The sequence below is a fragment of the Scyliorhinus torazame genome, chromosome 17 (genome assembly GCF_047496885.1).
Source record: "Scyliorhinus torazame isolate Kashiwa2021f chromosome 17, sScyTor2.1, whole genome shotgun sequence".
In the NCBI taxonomy this organism is placed as follows: Eukaryota; Metazoa; Chordata; class Chondrichthyes; order Carcharhiniformes; family Scyliorhinidae; genus Scyliorhinus; species Scyliorhinus torazame.
The window spans coordinates 64,071,021-64,090,340 of NC_092723.1; the positions used below are offsets into that span (position 1 = coordinate 64,071,021).

The window sequence follows — 19,320 nt, forward strand, 5'->3', positions numbered from 1 at the left end:
ACCTGAATTAATGCATTAAAAAGTTTTCTTTCTCTCTCTCACCCTGCAATCACTTCTAGTAATAAAGGTAAAATAAATTATGCTAAATTAAAATCGGAATACCCAGTATGCAGTATTAGAGCCTAATAAATTCCTAAAAACTATGGATGGCCGAGTAGCTGGCTCCCACCTGCTCATCAATCGACTGAATGTAGCATGTGCCATGCAGAAGGTAGGATTCTGCTTATTAATCATTAATATGGCCGAGAAAATAGCAAGGTGCACTGCAGCCTTTGAACTGAAGGTGATAAAACAATGTTGACAGAGCATGGGCAGCATGCAAATTCAATGTTGACAAGGCAAACATTAGACTTTAGCTTGTCCTTTGAGATACATCAAAGTCGCAATGTGTGTAAGCCACTTGGACAGCCAGAGGACTTCCTAACAGTCCATTGGATCAAAGGGTAGGATGCCATTAAACTATTTCTGATCCTGCCATGAAGAATTGTTGTTTCATAACTACCATAGATGGATGATGATGACATTGCTGAGGTGGTTGACAAAGATGAAGAGGATGTCTATGATGAGGTGGTAGAGGAGCTGCATAAATTATTTGAGTACAGTGATTCAGACACAGCATCGAGAGACTTCAACATATGTAAATAAACATAAATGTGAAAAACTTGAAGACTTACCGGTAGCTTCTTGATCATTTCTTTCAAAAATTAAGTTTATAAACCCGGTTGTAAAAAAAAAAAACTGTTTTTGATTTGTACCATGTATAATACTCACACAAATGTTTAGGGAAAGCATGTGCGTTTTATTCAGGAAATTTTAGTAATTATTTTTGTGTTTAAACATCATAATATTTAATAAGCTATTAGGGTGGCACAGTTTAATGTAATAAATTTCCAAACTTGGCTGTATCATCGAGCAAAAAAGATACCAGTAGAAAGTAAGGGAAATTACTGGAAGGCGAGTCAGACTGATCAGCTTTTGCATAACTGGCCTCAAGAGGTTCACAGCTAAAAATTTGAGGTATAATAGTTATTTCCAGTGATGTATCAATTTACTTCGCTGTTGCTCAACAAAGAATCTAGATATGGAAAATCATGTTTAAAAAATAAATCCATTCATGATCTATCAATTCCCTCATTAGCTACCTCTTTGGAACAGTCTGATATATTGGTACTCTCAAGCTTTACTAGTTGCTATCTCATCCTGTTTGTTTTAGTCAGTTTTATAATAGGACTTGGTTCCCTTACTCGGTCAGCTTTGAGGAGGTGTCTCTTTAATTTCTCTTGGCTGTAGCATTTTGTTTTATTTCAGAAATGACAATAACCTACAGTATTGAGCTCTTCACTCTGAATAAAAGAATCAGAAATTGAACAAATAAAATGAAATTTTTGTTTATAATTGAAGGCAATTTACCATTCTGCATTAATCAAACTTGTATGCTTGGCTAGGTGGAAGTGAAAGCAAGGTTAGTCGTGGTACAAACTGTTTTAAACATCTGTGGCCCAGCAATAATGAGTGAAACCAGTCACAGGTTTATAATATACAGCAGTCTTTCTCCAATGCTCAAAGATTGATGTTCTAACTAACTGCAATGAAGTAAAAGTGATGGACCATTTATACTTACATCCTTAAGCCAATGTCTACTTTCTCACTAACTTTAACGGAGAAGGGAAATTATACTCCGACATGGTGCAATGGGGAACTGTGCACCAACAAAGTCACATTTCTCAGAGCTGCTCAAAAGATGAAGCAACTGCTTTGATGACCAGGAATCGTCAAAATGGAGTGGAAGGGTGCAAATCTCGCTGAAAAAAATTGTCAATTTGGAAGTGCTGAGCTTTGTGCATTTGTTAAGCATTTCAGAAATTTTAAACAGTTATATATACACACCATCAGCCACCACAAATAATTGGAAGTACCCAGGAATTGTGAACTAGCACCATGGACAACTGGGAGGGAGAATAAACGTCCTTTTACAAAGCACCAAATTGCTGGTTAAACAGCATGCACTTAGGCCATACCTATTGTCTATGACAGTCTAATCCACTGTGTTTTTCACAAGTATTTTGTTTCTCTTCTTAAAATATTGTTCAACCATGGCATCAAAAGATTTTAGACTAGCATAATACCGACTCTGAACTGCTGGTAAACAGCTTTCATCAGTTAAACTTTGTTTACTTTTACCGGTCCTGTCAGTAGGCAAAATGGAAGCTGACCCAGATTCTTCAAGTTTATGTGGTTCTCCATTCTCTTGTCCCTTACAAATGTCTGGTGATGAACAAGGCACGGTTGCTGCCAATGATTTGTTTACATTCATTGCTGGTACCAGTAATAGCCTCGATGATTGCTGTAGATGGAGGTCACTGTTTCCAGTTTTTTGCCTTACTAAATGGTGACGTGCAGATTTCCCATCTTGGTACCACTTCAGTAATGAAGCCTGCCTTGCCTTTACTGGCACCCCAAACAAAGATGCCTTCAATTTCTGTTCTTTGAGGAAGGGAACTTTGGTTTTGTTCATCTTTTTTTCATAAAATTTACCCTTATTAATATCAGAACTCTGCCCATCTGTACTCAGATTATCGGCTTCATTACAATACAGCTGGAAACGTTTTGCTGGGACCTGTATTTTGTCGTTATTCGTTTCCACTTGGATTAGCTCCTCATTCGTGTCAGAATTTACCCCTTCTATAGCCAGGTTGTCAGTTATCTTCCTGTCTTGCCGTGTCTTCTCTGGTGACTCAAACACTACACCCTTTGGAATATTTAGAGTTCTTAACCCGAAGTCCTGTTGAAGCAGCTTTTTATTGCGTTTTGCATTCTCCTGCATACATCTTTTTACTGTTTCTGGAACTTGAATTTGCTTCAATTCATTGAACGGACTAAGATACTGGTAGAAGTACACCTCACATGCCTTACTTTTCACTACAGGGATAATTGTGCAGGGTTTCAGTCTTGCCACAAACTCTTGCAACTCCTGAAATGAAGAGTGGTCCGAATAGGGAATCACATGTACATCACGGTGCCAGATCTTTATTCTTCGGCTTGTTGGGATAATAGCAATCGTGGGACACATCTGATTCCATTTGACCATGTTGAAGCGATTAATCTCGTTCTGGTCTACCACTTGGATTCTTCCGGCCCCCACCTCTGAAGTGAAGACATCGCAGAGTCCCAAGAGCTGAAACATCTGAAGTCTCCGAGGACTCACCACAATCCAGGTTTTAAATGCCAGGGCCAGCTCTATTAATAAGGATTCTTTGCCCAAGTTATACAGACCTGTAATTATAGATAGAACCATCACTCAGATACAATGTGTTTAAATGGTTAAAACCCAAGAGAAAAGGACAAAAAGGGGAGAGCGGCAAAAATATAAAAGGAGGAAATTGGGTATCTATCTTTCACATTCTTAAGATGTTCACAACCAATTAAGTGCTTTTTAAGTGTCATAATTGTTGGAATGTAAGAAAAATGACAGCCACAAACAGAATTAGACAATATTCAGATAATCTAGTTTTGGTATCATTCTAGAATCATTGGCCAAGACACCATGCCTATGGTTCAACTCTTCTACGTACCATGATGCCCACCAGAGCATTAATTTAACATCTTATTCAACAGACAGTATCGTTGACAGTGTAGCAACCCCTAAAGTTTCAGACCAGGCTGTGAGTTCAAGATTTTGGAATAGGGCTCAAATCCATTGCCTACATATTCAGTGGCAAGATTGTTATGACAGAATAAAATACAAATCTATTTCTGCAATGTCTAATCCAGAAAATTCCCTAAAATCACTGATGTGATTTTTCCATTTCTCAAACCAAGGATTGGATCACTGGGTGTGCTTTCAGCTGGAGGGCGTATAAAATAGGGCAGTGCCCAGCATGCCATCTTATCACTCACCACCGAGCTCACCCCCATAGCATGGTAGGTGGGCAAGTGCCAAATTTGGAAGCCTACCTCATTAACAAGCCAACTGACTCCAATAATATTCTGCGTATGCCATAACACAGTTTGCAGGGGCAGGCAAACAAGAGTGGGTAGAACACTTTTTTCAAAAAGGGAAAGAAATCTTCTGTCCTTACTTGGTCTGGCCTATATGTGACTCCTGACTAACAGCAATCTGGTTGACTCTCAACTGCTCTTTGAAATGGTCCAGCAAGTCACTCAGTTGTATCAAACCACTACAAAGTCAATAAAAAGCGATGAAACTGGATGGACCATCTGGCATTGACCGAGGCACCAGAAATGACAACGGCAAACCCAGCCCTGTTAAACTTGCAAAGTCCTCCTTGCCAACATTTGGGAATTTGTGCGAAAACTGGGAGAGCTGTTTCACAGACTAGTCAAGCAACAGCCCGACTTGGTCTTACTCACAAAATCGTTTGCTGATTATCACGCATCGTACCCCCACAGCTGATGAATCAGTACCCTTCGACTCACCTGCAGACTAGGTCCACCCAAAAACCCAGTCTCGAGTGGGTGTTGTACCGACGCCAACCACTGCCTCCCATCGCCTCTGTTAAAACCGCCCAATATTTCAAGCCAAATATGAATCTTCAACAATTCTCTTGAACGGTCAATCAACTCAAGATGAGGGGGGGTGGGGTCACTGTACGGGGCCCTCCGTATTCCAGCAGCAGCCATCGCCAAGGAAACCAACCGCTACAGCGAGCGCTAAACATCAAAACATTCCGGGAGGAATGCATCGCTTGTCAATCAGCTCCTCTTGCCTCCCCCTCCACCCCACCCAAAGCCAGCCTGCCCTTTACAGGAAACTCCCCCTTAACATTTCTTTCTCCCGCCCCCCCCCCAAAAAAAATCCTCTTGCTTAAATTACTCTCCTTCAGTGCGTTATGTGGGATTTGACCAAGGGCTGCAGTGGATTCTGTATTTCGACACGAGAAATCGTATTGTCGTATTCAAGCAGATTTTCCATATGAAATACGAGAAATCTGAGCTAGTTGAGTTAACAGTGCTTCTAGTAGGACAAGGGCTGCAGCTACATGAGATTACCGCAATCTGGAAATTCCCCGCCAAGTCACATCATCCTGAATTGAAAATATTTTGCCGTTCCTTCACTATTGCGAGGTCAAAATCCTGGAATTCCCTCCCTAAAGCACTGTGGCTGTAACTACAAACGGACTGCAGCTGTTCAAGATGGCAGCTCATCACAACCTTCTCAGATAAAGTGCTACAATTATGATACAAACAAGCCAAGTGTGAATTACTACCTCCACTCTCCATAATAAGCAAAGAAAGCAGTAATTTCTCACAGACAGGGGATCTTAATAATTAGTCAAATGTCTGTGTGGATTCTTCAAATCTATGGCACGTTCTCCCCTTACCTCTCCCATGCTGAAGATTGTCAGGCATGCCAGGAACAATTTCACAAATGGCCTGCCAATGAGGGGTACTCGCCTGGCAATTTTCTTAGATGTTAACTAGCCCCAGACTGTGGCAGAGCCCTTGGGCAGCCAGCCCCAGACTGCACGTGTAACCCATATTGTCTGCGTGACACCACAGAAAGGAAGTGAATATGGCAAAATACATGACAAAAAACAAGAGGATTCCTCTTCAAACACAGATATTGAGGATTTTTATTATACGTGTCGGTGTCCTGCGTCTAGTCTATTTGCACAGGTATCCAAACAAATTGGGGACTAGACATGCGCCATCAAGTTTCATCAGCCACCCATATCTGATATTTCATCAACACAACAATGACTGCAGGAAAGGAACAGAGTTCTTTAAATCAAGACAAGGCGCAGGAACCTAAAGGGTTACCACATTCTTACCAATTACTACATTGTGTTCTGGGTGAGCGTCGATTATTGCTTTGATCTGTTCAGTAGTTTCTTGACGAGAAGGCACCATGGACTCAGGGTCACAGTTCGTGTTGTCCAGATATAAGATATCTATCCGTTTTTGTGTGTTCAATGGTGGATGGCTAAACATGGTGGGCGTGTATCGAAAATCCGCTGCATTAAAAAAAAATCAAATCAAAATCTCCATCGGTGCCTTTGGGCTGATCTTTAGCATATCTTGTTTCTTCTATATTACTCACATACTTTGATTTCAGTATAATGCAAATTAAACAAAACACAAATCTCGATTTTTCAGCAAAAAAATGACAACTTGTCACTGAATAAATAAATCATCAGTTTTGCTGTAGTTAAAATAATGGTCTAGATCTTACACAAAATGGTAATTATGAACAGATTGCTGCTTCCCTCCTACTTTTGCCCACCTCAACATTTCACCGGGTCTTCCAAGCCGGACTTCTTCAGAAATGCAGAGCAGTATCCATCCAAGAGCCCCATCAGATCACTGTGGCGTAGGAGAAAGACAAGCCATACCCCCTTTTTTACAACAACAGCTGCCGTAAAGGGTGGATGGTGGGTAGAGTAGGTCAGGGGGTAGTCAGGACAGGTCGCAAAAGCGTTGTCAGGTCAGGGCCTTTCTAGGTAAGGTCAGATGTCGGACAGGGCTAGTCAGACGGGTCAGTGAGAGTGACTGGGAGTCAATTGTGCATTTACCTAGGAGGAACATTAATTAGCAACGAGACTACATTTTTGAAGATAACTGTAACTGTAGGGCACTGAAATCTACTTAGGCTAATTGCTGAGAGTTTATTTTCAGCTCCTGAAGATACGGAATAAAAAAATCTGTACTGGATAACATGACTCTTGTGCATGGTTGCCAGAAAATTTGATTCACCAGCTGCATAGTGTCCAGTTACTTCTAAAGCTACAGTGATCTGAAAAAGATTGCTTAAAATATATATTTTAACTCCAAACTTCCAGTCCTTTGTTATTTATGTCTCTCCTATCCAGCTGCATCCCTTTCACTGTGACACATTCAAATTCTCTCTGCCCAGCTATCTCCTTATCCCTGCCAAGGGTGTAATCTTATGTACTTTTAAGGATTTATTTGGGATGAAAGTTTTGAAGAACTTTTTATTTTGGCACAATGAGAAGTAATATGCTCCAGCCTACTGGGATGAATAAAAAGATTGGAATTTTCATTATATTTGAAGGGACAAAGGAGCAGTATGACATGCCCTGTTGTTTGACCAAAATGAACAAGTTCAAAGCTAAAAGGGAGTGGCAATATGAATATTCAGCCTGCAACCTTTAGTAAAGGCCTTCTCACAACTTAAAAATCAGTATAGTAGTAACAGTTCATTTTAAATATCATAAAACTTAATCTATTTTCAACCTGTAGCCATTGAATTTAAAATACTTCTCTGTACTTTAGATAAATATAAATTTTCCATTTCCTGGGAAGGTTCAGCTCCTCGGAGGCCAGACACCATCCTTAAAACAGATTACTTTCAGGTTACCAAGGCCTTCCTAACCCCTACCCTCTGCAAAATGACACAGCAGCCTCTGAATAATGCCTTATTCCCACTCAACATAGCTTAGATAGGGATATCAACTTCCTTTTGTCACATTTAGCATAACTTGGCCTTTCAATGATGAGTATACAAATAATTTACCACAGATAATCACTGCATACATTCAATTTTGAAAATATTAAAAAGAAAAAAGTAAAAATATTTGCCATACCAGTGTACAGAACTGTGCCAAAATAACCTTCAAAGAGAAACATGACAGAGCCTGGACAGTGATTGCTGTCAATCAATGTCACGGTCATAGTCTCTTTGCCAATTTCGTCAAGCTTCAAGAGGTGGCTCTCTAACTCTAATGGGTGGATCCAGATTTCATCTACCTGATGAAAGAAAAAAAAACAGCTGATATATTGGAGACATGTTAACCAACTATAATCAAACTGGACTTTTGTCACACTCTAAATCACATCTGTAATGCTAAAATGAGTTCAAAGTTAAGACAAAGACGGGGAGATACAATGCGTTCCTGACAAAAAGAACTTTAAAGACTCAAAAATGAAATCGACTTAAGTGCATGAGGCAGGGGCGGCACGTGGCACAATGGTTTGCATTGCTGCCTACGGCGTTGAGGACCCGGGTTCGAATCCCGGCCTTGGGTCACTAGCCGTGTGGAGTTTGCACATTCTCCCCGTGTATGCGTGGGTTTCACCCCCACAACCCAGATTAGGTGGATTGGCCACGCTAAATTGCCCCTTAATTGGAAAAAAAATAATTGGGTACTCTAAATTTATTTTTTAAAAGAAGAAAAAGGAAAAAAGAAAAAAAAAATGGGTGAGGCTGAAAGAGCAGTTGAAAAGAAGTTGCTAGTAAGCTTTTGAAAGCAGAGACAAAGGAGGTGGAGGCATCTTTAGAGAGCTTCTGGGGAGGTGTTGATTTAGTGGTAATGTTTCTGACTAGTATTCCAGGGGTCCGGGCTAATGTTCTGTAGACAAGATTCAAATTTCACCACAGCATCTGGTGATATTTGAATTCAATTAATAAGTCTGGAAGTGAAAACTAATCTCAGTATTGGTGACCATTGCTACGACACCCGGGCTAGTGCATGGTCAAACAAAGCGACAGAAAGTGAGAGAGAGAGAGAGACAGAGCAACAAAACTTCCACTTTCGGAGTCCAGAGGCTTCCTCCTGGGTCCTCTGAAAACCCCATCTGGCACCCAATAGCTGTCTGCTGACGGGCAGGATACTGTCCCTGGCCAATCTATTGGTCACCAGCCAACCAATCATTAAGAGCCAAAGAGGAGGCTCTTAAAGTTCTGTGTTCTAGTGTTAGCTCCCCCGGAGGTTCCTGCTAGTTTGCTGATCAAATTATTGAGAGTCTTCAGTTTAGCTGAGGCTTTCAGGTATGGCATGAAGGTCAGTGTGCAGTCCAAAGCGACATCAGTATAGTAGAAGGGGTCATTAACAATGCTATCAAGCGGCACTTGCTTAACAATAACCTACTCACTGACACTCACTTTGGCTTCCGCTAGGGTCACTAAGCTCCTGGCCTTATTAGCCTTGGTTCAAATGTGGACAAAGAAGCTGAACTCCAGAAGTGAAGTGAGAGTGGCTGCCTGAACATGGCTGTATTTGAACGAGTGAGGCATCAAAGTACCTTAGTAAAACTGGAGTTAATGAGAAATCGGGAGGGGGGATCTCTCTGCTGGTTGGAGTCATATCTTGCATGAATGATGATGATTGATATTGTTGGACTTCAATCAGCTCAGCTCCAGGACATCACGGAAAGAATGCCTCAGGGTAGTGTCCTAGGCCCAGCCATCTTCAGCTGCATCATCAGTAACCTTCCTTCCATCATAAAAGGTCAGAAGAAGGGGTGTTCAGTAATAATTGCAAAATGTTCAATACCATTCATGACTCCTCAGATATTGAAGCAATCCATGTCCAAATGCAGCAAAACCTGGACAATATCCAGACTTGGGATGATTAGTGGCAAGTAACATGTGTGCCGCACAGGTGCCTTGCAATGACCATCTCCAACAAAGAGGATTCAATGGCTTTACCATCACTGAATAATTAATAATGTTTATTATTGTCACAAGTAGGCTTACATTAACACTGCAATGAAGTTACTGTGAAAGTCCCCTAGAATCTCCCACTATCAACATCCTGAGGATTAGAATTGACCAGAAACTCAACCGGACCAGCCGTATAAATGTTGCGGCTACAATAGCAGGTCATTAATACTGTGCTTACAAGAGCATGTCCAAGGCTAGGAATACTGTAGCAAGTAACTCAACTCCTGATTCCGCAAAGCAGGTCCACAATCAATAAGGCACAAGTGAGGAATGCTCTCCACTTGCCTGGATGAGTGCAAGCCCAATAAAGTTATCATCCAGGACAAAGCAGCCCATTTGATAGACACATCATCCACAAACATTCACTCTCTCCAACACCGGCAGCAGTGTGTACCATCTACAAGATGCACCACAACTCACCAAACCTTCTTTGGCAGTGCCTTCCAAACCCACGCCCACTGCCATCTAGAAGGACAAGGGCAGCAGTCACATGGGTTCAAATGTGGACAAAGAAGCTGAACTCCAGAAGTGAAGTGAGAGTGGCTGCCTTATTAATTGCTCCCCTCCAAGCAATTCACTACACCAACTTAAAAATATCGCTGTTCCTTCACTGTCACTGGGCCAAAATCCATGAATGCCTAGCGGTTCAAGAAGGCAGCTCGCCACCACCTTCTGAAGAAATCAAAATGGGCAATAATGTTGACAAAGCCAGTGATGCCCACATCCCTTGAATTAATTTTTAAAACACCTCTGCCATCATATCCCTCTCGTAGAGATTTGCAAGTTTTCAAATTGATCCTTCCTTCCCTAATTCAGCATCATGGATAGGGAGTGGGAATGAGCATGGAATGACATAGTCCGGTGCAAGGACATCCTGCTCCCATCCTTCGGAAGAGGGCCTCCTGACTTTCCTGGATGGCCTGAAGAGTCACAGGGAGGTTTTCCTGAACCATGGTGCAGAGGGTTTGCTTTGCTTCGGTGCCATTGTCTTCTCTGCCAAAACACCTGAGCTACAGTGAGTAAATGTCTATCTAGGTCCTGTTTTTATATTGACCTTCGATCTCTTGAAATAACAGTGGGGCAGGTGACGTCCTGCCTGCGTCACCATGAGTTTCGCCAAGCTCCTTGCTGATGAATAATTAATGCACTGAAAAGAGGAAGATTGCATATCTTCAGCCATCCATGCGGGAATCACACCAACCTCCCCGCCCATTACCGCAATTAGTGTCCAGAATGGAAAATTCCACCTTTATTGTCTGTACCGCAGTAGGAAAATGATACAACAACCTTGGAATTGAAAAAGATGGGTCAGTGATGAAGTTCGTATTGTAGATGGAAAAGTAGGGCCCTGGCTACCTGGAAAAGTACAAACAAAACTAGGAGATCCCAGTGCCACAAACCTGGACTGCCAGTGAAGAGACCATAAAGGCAAGCAAGATGAAGTGACATAATCTCAAAATATGCAGCTTCTATATGTTAGACGTTTTAGTTGCTGATATGAAGAGTCTAAAGTTCTGTTCCTTTTTCACCAACACACGTTTATTTCATTCCAACAGACTTTGCACAAACTCTAACTACACATCACCTGACAGAGGCCACCTGAAGCCCCTTTACATATCAGTGTCAATTAATGGATACTTAACATAAATGAGACAACTAATTGCAACGTCTCTTAACCCATTACTTAATACTATATAGCCCAGTGTATTGTGCTCATGAAGAAAATTAAATAATAGGGGAGGTGGGCAACCAATTGTGAAGTAATGTGTATTAGCACATTGCAGATGGCAGAAACAATTGGGATGGTAATCAAAGAGGGGGAAAACAGGATTTAATATATTTTTAGTGAGTGGTAACTGATGTTTTGGAAGAAATTGGGATCAAACCAGAAAATAGAATTCGGTTGATGATGATCCATGGCTGAGTGGCAAAGCTGTATGATGAGGAACAAAGAGAGGAGGGGATCAAGGCAAATTTCATAGTGAAGATAGAAGAAAAAAGATGCATTGATTAATGGTAGGGGCAAGTGATTGGAGCAGAGATGGAAGGACCAGGGCAGTCAGTCACAGGTACAGGTCCTAATTCAAATAGCTTTGATTTTTGAGAAAGTCCAGATTTTTGATACAGCCCATTCAAAATGTGAAAAAAGGAAGAAGGGAAATGGTAGAGAAAATGAAAGGGGTGACATCGGTAGCAAACAATAGGAGTTTAGAAATGCTTGGAGTAATTAAAGAACATTTTATAGTAATAACTGTATTTAGCCAAGAAGAGAATGCACAGCATTAAAAAAATGGAGTGAATTATTAGGCATGTCACAACTAGATACGTTCGAGCTTAGAACCAGGTGTCTCTGTTCAGGGGTTGGGCTTCGAAGTGGTGGGGGAATCAATTTGGAAGTGAAGTTGAAGGAAACAAGGGAATCAGTGATGATAGGGAAGGTGGAACTTGAAATTACTGAAGATAAAGGAATCACTCACTGCAGAAACCGAGGAAGGGCACCAAACAGAGCATTTTAGTGAGAAAAGCATCCACGAGCCTCACAAATATAGAAGTGGAGAATTCTGAAGGAAAGTTGGACACAATAATAAAGAATGGCATGTTCAAAAATGGAAAAGAGCCAAAAGGCTCAAGGAACGGTCAAAGTGGGATTTGGAGCAAATCTGAGCAGCCCGCGGCAATTTTAGTGTGGTGGAATGAGAAACGAAAGGGACGGAGTGGAAAAAAATCACTTTCGTAATCGGAATCTACAATGAAACTTGGGAATGCAGAGAAAGAAGCTCAGGGGAGAGATAAAGCAGCTTAAGGTCCAGATGAAATTCAGATGTAAAAGGGAGGTGAAAAAATATATAGGGTGGGTGGTAAGAGAGGCATTACAATGGTCTAATGGTTATGGAACTGAATTAGCAGTCCAGAAATCTGAGCTCACAATCTCACCACAGTACACTGGAAAACCAGATTCAATATTTTGGGCATGTGTGGGCAAATAGCAGGAAGTTACTATTAAAGGTACTGTATAGTTATAACAATGCAACTGATTCATTGTCCTTCAGGAAAGGGAATCTGCTGTTCCCACTAGGTCTGTTCTACATCTAATTAAAATTCCACACAGCATCATTGACTCTTAATGACCTCAGGGCAACTTCTTTGTCACCAACATCACAGCTGGGACAACAAGCCATTTCACACATCTTTATGTATAACTAATGGAGCAGGATTTTTCTTAATGGGAAACAGTAAATGCACTTGATGCTGTTCATTGGAAAGGACAGCACTGTACAAGAAAAGGTAATTAAGTAATTTTATTGGGGGTGTTTTTTGGTCCATGGACCCATATCCAGAATGTGCCTTTAAGCAGTGGTCTTAAGCTGAGGCAGCATGCGAGTCAGGACAGTGTGTTTCGGATTTTGTATTTTGGAGAGAAAAGACTCTTCGGCACGGAGGGAATTTTAAAAACTAGCTGTGAAGGAAGTTGGTTCGATTGGCTGGCTGGCAACTTGTGGGTTTGTCAGGGACAGTATTCAGGCTGACAACAATCAGTGATTGATTCCTGTGTGATGCTTCTGAGAGATCTGGGCAGACGTGATTAGACCTTGAAAGAAGGAACTCTCTTTCTATCCTTTCCCCTTGAACCACTGACTTTCCATCATTTAGCAGAATTTCTCAATTTTAATTTATTTTTTGGTGTGAGTGTTAGGGTATTTGGAAAGAGTAATTATTTTACTTATCATATTCCATACTGTAAAGCTTTGCCTTTCTACTTGACAGGACTGGTTTTATGATAAACATATAATTTTGTTCTTTATTGAAGACGTGCATTGAATGGGCATTCTGAGATTAATAAGTAAAGCATATTTAGACCTATAACTAGCTGGGAAAATCATTTAATTGTATGCCGTGACCCATGGAGCAGCAGAATGGAGAAAGACAGTGCACTCCTCGCATCTCGATCGTAACATTCAACTGTTGGATCTTCTGCAGCTGAACAGCTGGCCATTCAGAGTTCACAGGTGTAGAACAGTTGGAGGAGCAAAGTAACATATAAACTGCTGAAGTAAAGAACTGCTTTATTGTTCTAAAACCAGTGAGTGCCGGGGACATCTTCACTATATATTTGAAATGATCTTGAATCTACAGAGAAAGTAGACATCTTTGCCAGAGAAAACCATCTAAAGCCTAGAAGGAAGAAGTAGCAAAACAAAATCTTGAACTCTTAAAGGACTTTAATTGGAGCCACCCTAGTGCATCAGAGATCCTGATTGTGTGTATATATAGGGAAAGGGGGTATTAGGTAGTCAGTTACATTTTTGTCAGTTTACTTGTATTACTGTTAAAAAAAATAAAAGGTTATTTGTGTATTAAATTTACAAACCTGCTGACTGCAGTTAATAATATGATATAACAAAAGAGTTTATGGGGATAGCCAAAGTCCTCAGGTATTTTTCAAATAACATCTAATTTCACTTGTGTTGCGACTCCAGGTCACGTGGGGCTGGAATTGACCTCACTATAACAATAATAATAATAATCTTTATTGTCACAAGTAAGCTTACATTAACACTGCAATGAAGTTATTGTGAAAAGCCCCATAGTCGACACATTCTGGTACCTGTTCAGTGACACTGAAGGGGAGTTCAGAATGTCCAATTGACATATGGAATATGGAAAGAGTAATTATTTTCCTTTCATATTCCATACTGTATATTAATAAGCTTTGCCTTTCTACTTGACAGGACTGGTTTTATGATAAACATATAATTTTGTTCGTTATTGAAGACCTTTAACCTTGAGTGGGCATTTGGAGATTAATAAGCGAAGCACATATTTGGACGTATAACTAGCTGAGAAAATCATTTAATTGTATGCCGTGACCCATGGAGTAGCAGAATGGAGAAAGACGGTGCACTCGGTCATAACATTCAACTGTTGGATCTTCTGCAGCTGAACAGCTGGCCACTCAGAGATCACAGGTGTAGAACAGTTGGAGGAGTGAAGTAACATATAAACTAGCAGTACTCCCTTGCAGGAATATATTCAGCATAGGTTACAATCTTCATGCCAGACGAGAAACGCTAACAGTCTGACATCCTCACCTCTTTGCCTCACCTGAAACTTCCAACGCAACAATTTGGCAGTAATGGGAGAGCAGTATATGGGTCTGCACCAGGTAGAGGACAGACCTGAAGTATGATCACTGTGCATGTGGGACAGGAAGAACAAACGGACATGGCTGCACTTCCGAACCTGCCAGAAATCCACAGCAAATGGAGTGTTTGGGATCAATGTTCCATTCATTGCTCAGTAATCCTGAACAGCCAATGCCTAAACAAGATAAGATATACTTTAACATCTATCACACTGTAAAAACAACCAAACGTGTAGTTAGTCTATTACTGCTGGACCAACACAAAGTGAAAGTCACCATAGTCCCAGAGGACCATATGCTGCTCTCCCTTTGAGAGACAGAGATGACTGGTGGTGATTTAACCTGAAGGTCACCACACCTCAGGTGAGGTGCAAGATTGAGAAGACGGAGCCTTCACAGTAACCTCAGCCGATACAGGAATTGAACTCTCGCTGTTGGCATCCTCGGCATCACAAACCAGCCGACCAGCCAACTGAGCTAAACAACCTCTCCAACACAAAGTAGCCCTTCACCCAATTATTCTCAATAGATTCCAATTTAGGAATTAGCATGCTAAGCTGTCCAATCCCTCTACAGGCTTCAACTTATCTATTATATAATAAAAGCACAGGAAGGGTCTCAAGATTCCATTTCAAAATGCGCTGAACAGCCTCATATCTGGCTCAGATTATTTTTTAAAAAGCAGTCAAAGTGCATCTGCTAGGCAGCATGGTGGCACAGTGGTTAGCACTGCTGCCTCACGGCACCAAGGACCCGGATTCGATCCCAGGCCCAGGTCACTGCCTGTGTGGAGTTTGCACATTCTCCCCATGTCTGCGTGAGTCTCACTCCCAGAACCCAAAGATGTGCAATGTAGGTGGATTGGCCACACTACATTTCCCCTTAATTGGAAATGTCTTTATATAATGCATCTGCAGTATCGGATTTGTACACAGGTGCCTCTGTAAATGGCCACTTCCAGGTTAAAGGTGTTGAAGGAATCTTATTACAGAAAAGTCAAAATGTCTTGGCTGTTAAAACTCCAAGCACTGGATACTACCCTTCTTCAAGGTTGATACTTCCCTTGGGTTCCCAAAGTTTGGTACCTGCATCTCTCCCACCAAAGTAGCCATAAGTGTCGAGGACAGCTGCAAAATTTGCCTCTCTCTCCACTCCCCCACGAGTAGATGATCAGCCACAATCATAGTGAACAGCAGAATGTCTTGTATTTGCATGAAGCGAAGTGGAACAATGTTAAGTGGAAATTATCTACTAAACAGTCCTGCAACACCAGTCAACATAGGTTCCCATCCTCACATAGTTGAGTTAATCTTGAGAACCACCCCCCCCCCCCCACTTTATCTTGATGATCCTGTTTCTGAGCACCAAGGCCAATGTCAATACAAGTGCCCATTTTCTCCATCCTTACCCCCTATCCCCAAACTCCCAATATATTTTGGAGGGTTGCTCTATTTTCAATGCACAGCCAAATCCCTTGCTGCAAGTGTTCCTGGGTCACCTAGGAAAGTCAGCCTCCATTCCGGTGATGATTTTGCTACAATGCAAGTCGGGTGTGGTCATGGGTCCTCAATGCAATCAGCCAGACCGAATTAGTGGGCACAATGCATGCATGATCCAGATTGCCACCTCTGGTCACTCAACACCCCCAGGGATCACATACCATCAGTGGGCTCACTGCACCCATCAACAGCACCCTAACAGTCACCAGTCTGCACGTTTGAGCTGCCACATCCCCACCAGTGGGGCAGCATCTATAAAGCAAACCCCTCCCCCACCACTGGCCACAGCAGCCATAAAGCAACTCCCTCCCCCCCCCAAAAAAAAATGGGTCAAAGAACTCATAAAACAAACCCTTCCCCCACCATTGGCCACAGCGCCCATAAACCTTCCCCCCCCCCCCCCATTCACCACAGCACCCATAAAACAAACACCCACCCACAGTGGACACAGCAGCCAGCGGGGGCACGGTAGCACAGTTGCTTCACAGCCCCAGGGTCCCCGGTTCGATTACCGGCTTGGGTCACTGTCTGTGCGGAGTTTGCACTTTCTCCCAGTGTCTGCGTGGGTTTCCTCCGGGTGCTCCGGTTTCCTCCCAGTCCAAAGGTGTGCAGGTTAGGTGGATTGGCTGTACTAGATGCCCTTAGTGTCCCAAAAAAAGGTTAGGTGGGCTTACTGGGTTGCAGGGATAGGGTGGAGGTGTGGGTAGGGTGTTCTTTCCAAGGGCCGGTTCAGACTCAATGGGCCGTATGGCTTTCTTCTGCACTGTAAATTCTATGAAAACACCCACTCCCAATGACCACAGCACCCATTAAAAAAAACATCCCCTCATCCATTAGACAGAGCACCCATGAAGACGTCCCACCAATGACTCCTCATCACAAGAGACAGCACCTTTGGGTGGGTTGAGGCCTGTGTCTGTCACCCCGGGTGGGAGGGGCGGAGTTGATTTCCAATCACCTGAATATTTGTTTTCAGCCGGGAACCACGTCCTGTTAAAATTAACAGCTGAGCTCCCACCGCTCTTTAACCGTCATTACATCCTTTTCCCGCCGCCGACCGCGGGCTTCACTTTGTGTTTGAAAGACACCTGTACTGGCCACTCAGCCTGCGGCTCCGAGAGAGGCTGTCCACTCAACCGGCCAGGCCGACAGCAGAAGGCGCGCGTCTTTCCAGTTTGAACGCCGTGTTGACATGAGCGCCCCCTGGGGCGGAGGACTTGGCGTTGGCCAGTACTGCACCCGCTGGAGATAAACTGCGGAGTAAGCCAGACAGAGCCTCAGATCAGCAGGAGGGCCACTGCAGTAACTGCTCTATCAAGTGTGCATGGTACATGGTGCTGACACGACAGAATACAGGAAAATATCCTGTACCTCACAGAAACATCGTCCGAATTGATCTGCACCAAAATAATGCTGCTTGTTTTTTTTAAATAAATAGAAATAATCAAACCGAACAACTGCTAGGTTTACTTTAAACATTCAATGGGAAGGACATATTTTGGCTGCAAGAACAAAGTCGCTTAATCGTATGAAGTGCTCTATATTTTCCGAAATTAATTGGTCTGCATTCCACTGTATAAACACAATAATTGCAGCCTCTCTCTGTTACTTGTGGTTTCATCTAAACAAAATCCTATACTGGTAAGATGTACAAGGTAATCTATACCATGTGTGGTGCCTGTGTAAACCGCAGCTAGCTAACATGTAACTATTTCTACGCAGCTGCAATTAGCTGACATGGGTAATGATGTGTTATGTACTCTGGGATAACAGGCTGCAACTCGATGCAGCTTTGACCAAAAGATACTTCAGACTTTGAAGTAAGTTCAATGTGATTTATTGAACCATCAGCACAGTTCTCTATGAGGTCGACTCTCCTGCTAATCTTGCTATAGTAACTCAGTCTAACGAACCTGTCTGCTCTAAGCCACGTGGTGAGTGTGATGCTTCTGATCTGCCCCTGTCATACTCTCTGAGTGTCGCCTGTGGAAAGAGACAGAGCATGTGTGCCCTGTCCTTATATATGGGTTGCCCCCTTGTGGTAGTGTCACCTTTGGGTGTCTTGACTGCCCATTGGTCGTGTCCTATTCTATGTGTTCATTAGCTGCATGTCATGCCATGATGTCTCTGGTGCTCCCTCTAGTGTTTACTTAGTTGTAGTGTATTTACATTAACCCCTTGTGTATTTACAGTGATGCATATCACCACAGGTAAATACCCCACTCTTAAATAATGTATTAAATTTATGTGGAAAAATTCACATTCGATGTCTTCCATGATTAAATACATTATCGGAAGTCACTCAACAACAATCTGTATTTGTATAGCAACTTTAATGTAAGAAAATACCCCAGGATGTTTCACAGGACATTAGCAAGCAAACTTTGACACCAAGCCACATAAGGCAATATGAGGCAGTTGGCCAAAAGCTTGGTGAAAGAGAATGAGCATCTTAAAGGAAGTGTTATTGGCAAGGTGTTTTCAGAACCCCAAAATGTATCATGAAGTTCAACCAACCTCACCCTTTAATGGATTTGTTGCTTTTCCGAGCACACGGCTTTTCCCTAGGTGTGGGATTACAATTATGGACACGTGGGTTTTTAAACACAAAACACTGTTTATTCCATGAACTCAACATCTTAAATAAACATTGGATCTCTTAACACCCCTTATTCAAAGACAACTCAGAAAATATTGCAACAGTAAATACTTCCTTAAAATGTTCCTTCAAACTTCCAAGAGACGTAACACCTTTAAACAAAATCACATCAGGTTAAAGGCTTTACTTTAAATCACTCAAATGATCCAGAGATAGTCTTTCATGGCAGATATCCAGTTCCCTGCAAAACACAGACACTCACTCAGTTCTTTTAAAACTTGCAGCTCTCTGGAAAAACACAGACACACACACACACACTGGGCGGGATTCTCCCCTACACGGCGGGCGGGGGGTCCCGCCGTGATGGAGTGGTGGGAACCACTCCGGCGTCGGGCCGCCCCAAAAGTGCGGAAGTCTCCACACCTTTAGGGGCCAAGCCCTCACCTTGAGGGGCTAGGCCCGCGCCGGAGCGGTTTCCGCTCCACCGGCTGGCGGGAAAGGCCTTTGGCGCCACGCCAGCCGGGGCCGAAAGGTCTTCGCCGGGCGACAGCAGCGTTAGCGGCTGCTGATGTCATCCCCGCACATGCGCAGGGGAGGGGGTTCTCTTCCGCCTCTGCCATAGTGAATACCATGGCGAAGGCGGAAGAAAAAGAGT

General features: G+C 42.6%; 1 protein-coding gene across 6 annotated transcripts; it reads right to left on the minus strand.

Annotated features, from left to right (window-relative positions):
* Positions 1-778: 778 nt before the first annotated feature.
* Positions 779-17,240, minus strand: dclre1b (DNA cross-link repair 1B). Of its 6 annotated transcripts, none has more exons than XM_072480535.1 (5): positions 16,959-17,240; positions 14,528-14,743; positions 7,566-7,728; positions 5,793-5,975; positions 779-3,273 (listed from the first exon to the last, which is right to left on the minus strand). In XM_072480535.1, exons 2-5 carry the CDS (start codon positions 14,714-14,716, stop codon positions 2,036-2,038), a joined length of 1,773 nt encoding a protein of 590 aa, XP_072336636.1. In that variant the 5' UTR covers positions 14,717-14,743; positions 16,959-17,240; the 3' UTR covers positions 779-2,035. The 6 variants fall into 6 exon arrangements, with proteins under 6 accessions (XP_072336636.1, XP_072336635.1, XP_072336638.1 ...); XM_072480534.1 differs by having other exon boundaries at positions 17,025-17,239; XM_072480537.1 differs by lacking the exon at positions 14,528-14,743 and having other exon boundaries at positions 17,025-17,240.
* Positions 17,241-19,320: the final 2,080 nt, after the last annotated feature.

Excerpts from the sequence above, each read along its gene's own strand:
- dclre1b (XM_072480535.1), bottom strand. The coding sequence starts at position 14,716 with ATGAATGGAACATTGATCCCAAACACTCCATTTGCTGTGGATTTCTGG. Across the intron at positions 5,976-7,565 it reads TGGCACAGTTCTGTACACTG|CGGATTTTCGATACACGCCC; the intron begins GTATGGCAAATA and ends TTTTTAATGCAG. Across the intron at positions 3,274-5,792 it reads AGAACACAATGTAGTAATTG|GTCTGTATAACTTGGGCAAA; the intron begins GTAAGAATGTGG and ends CTATAATTACAG.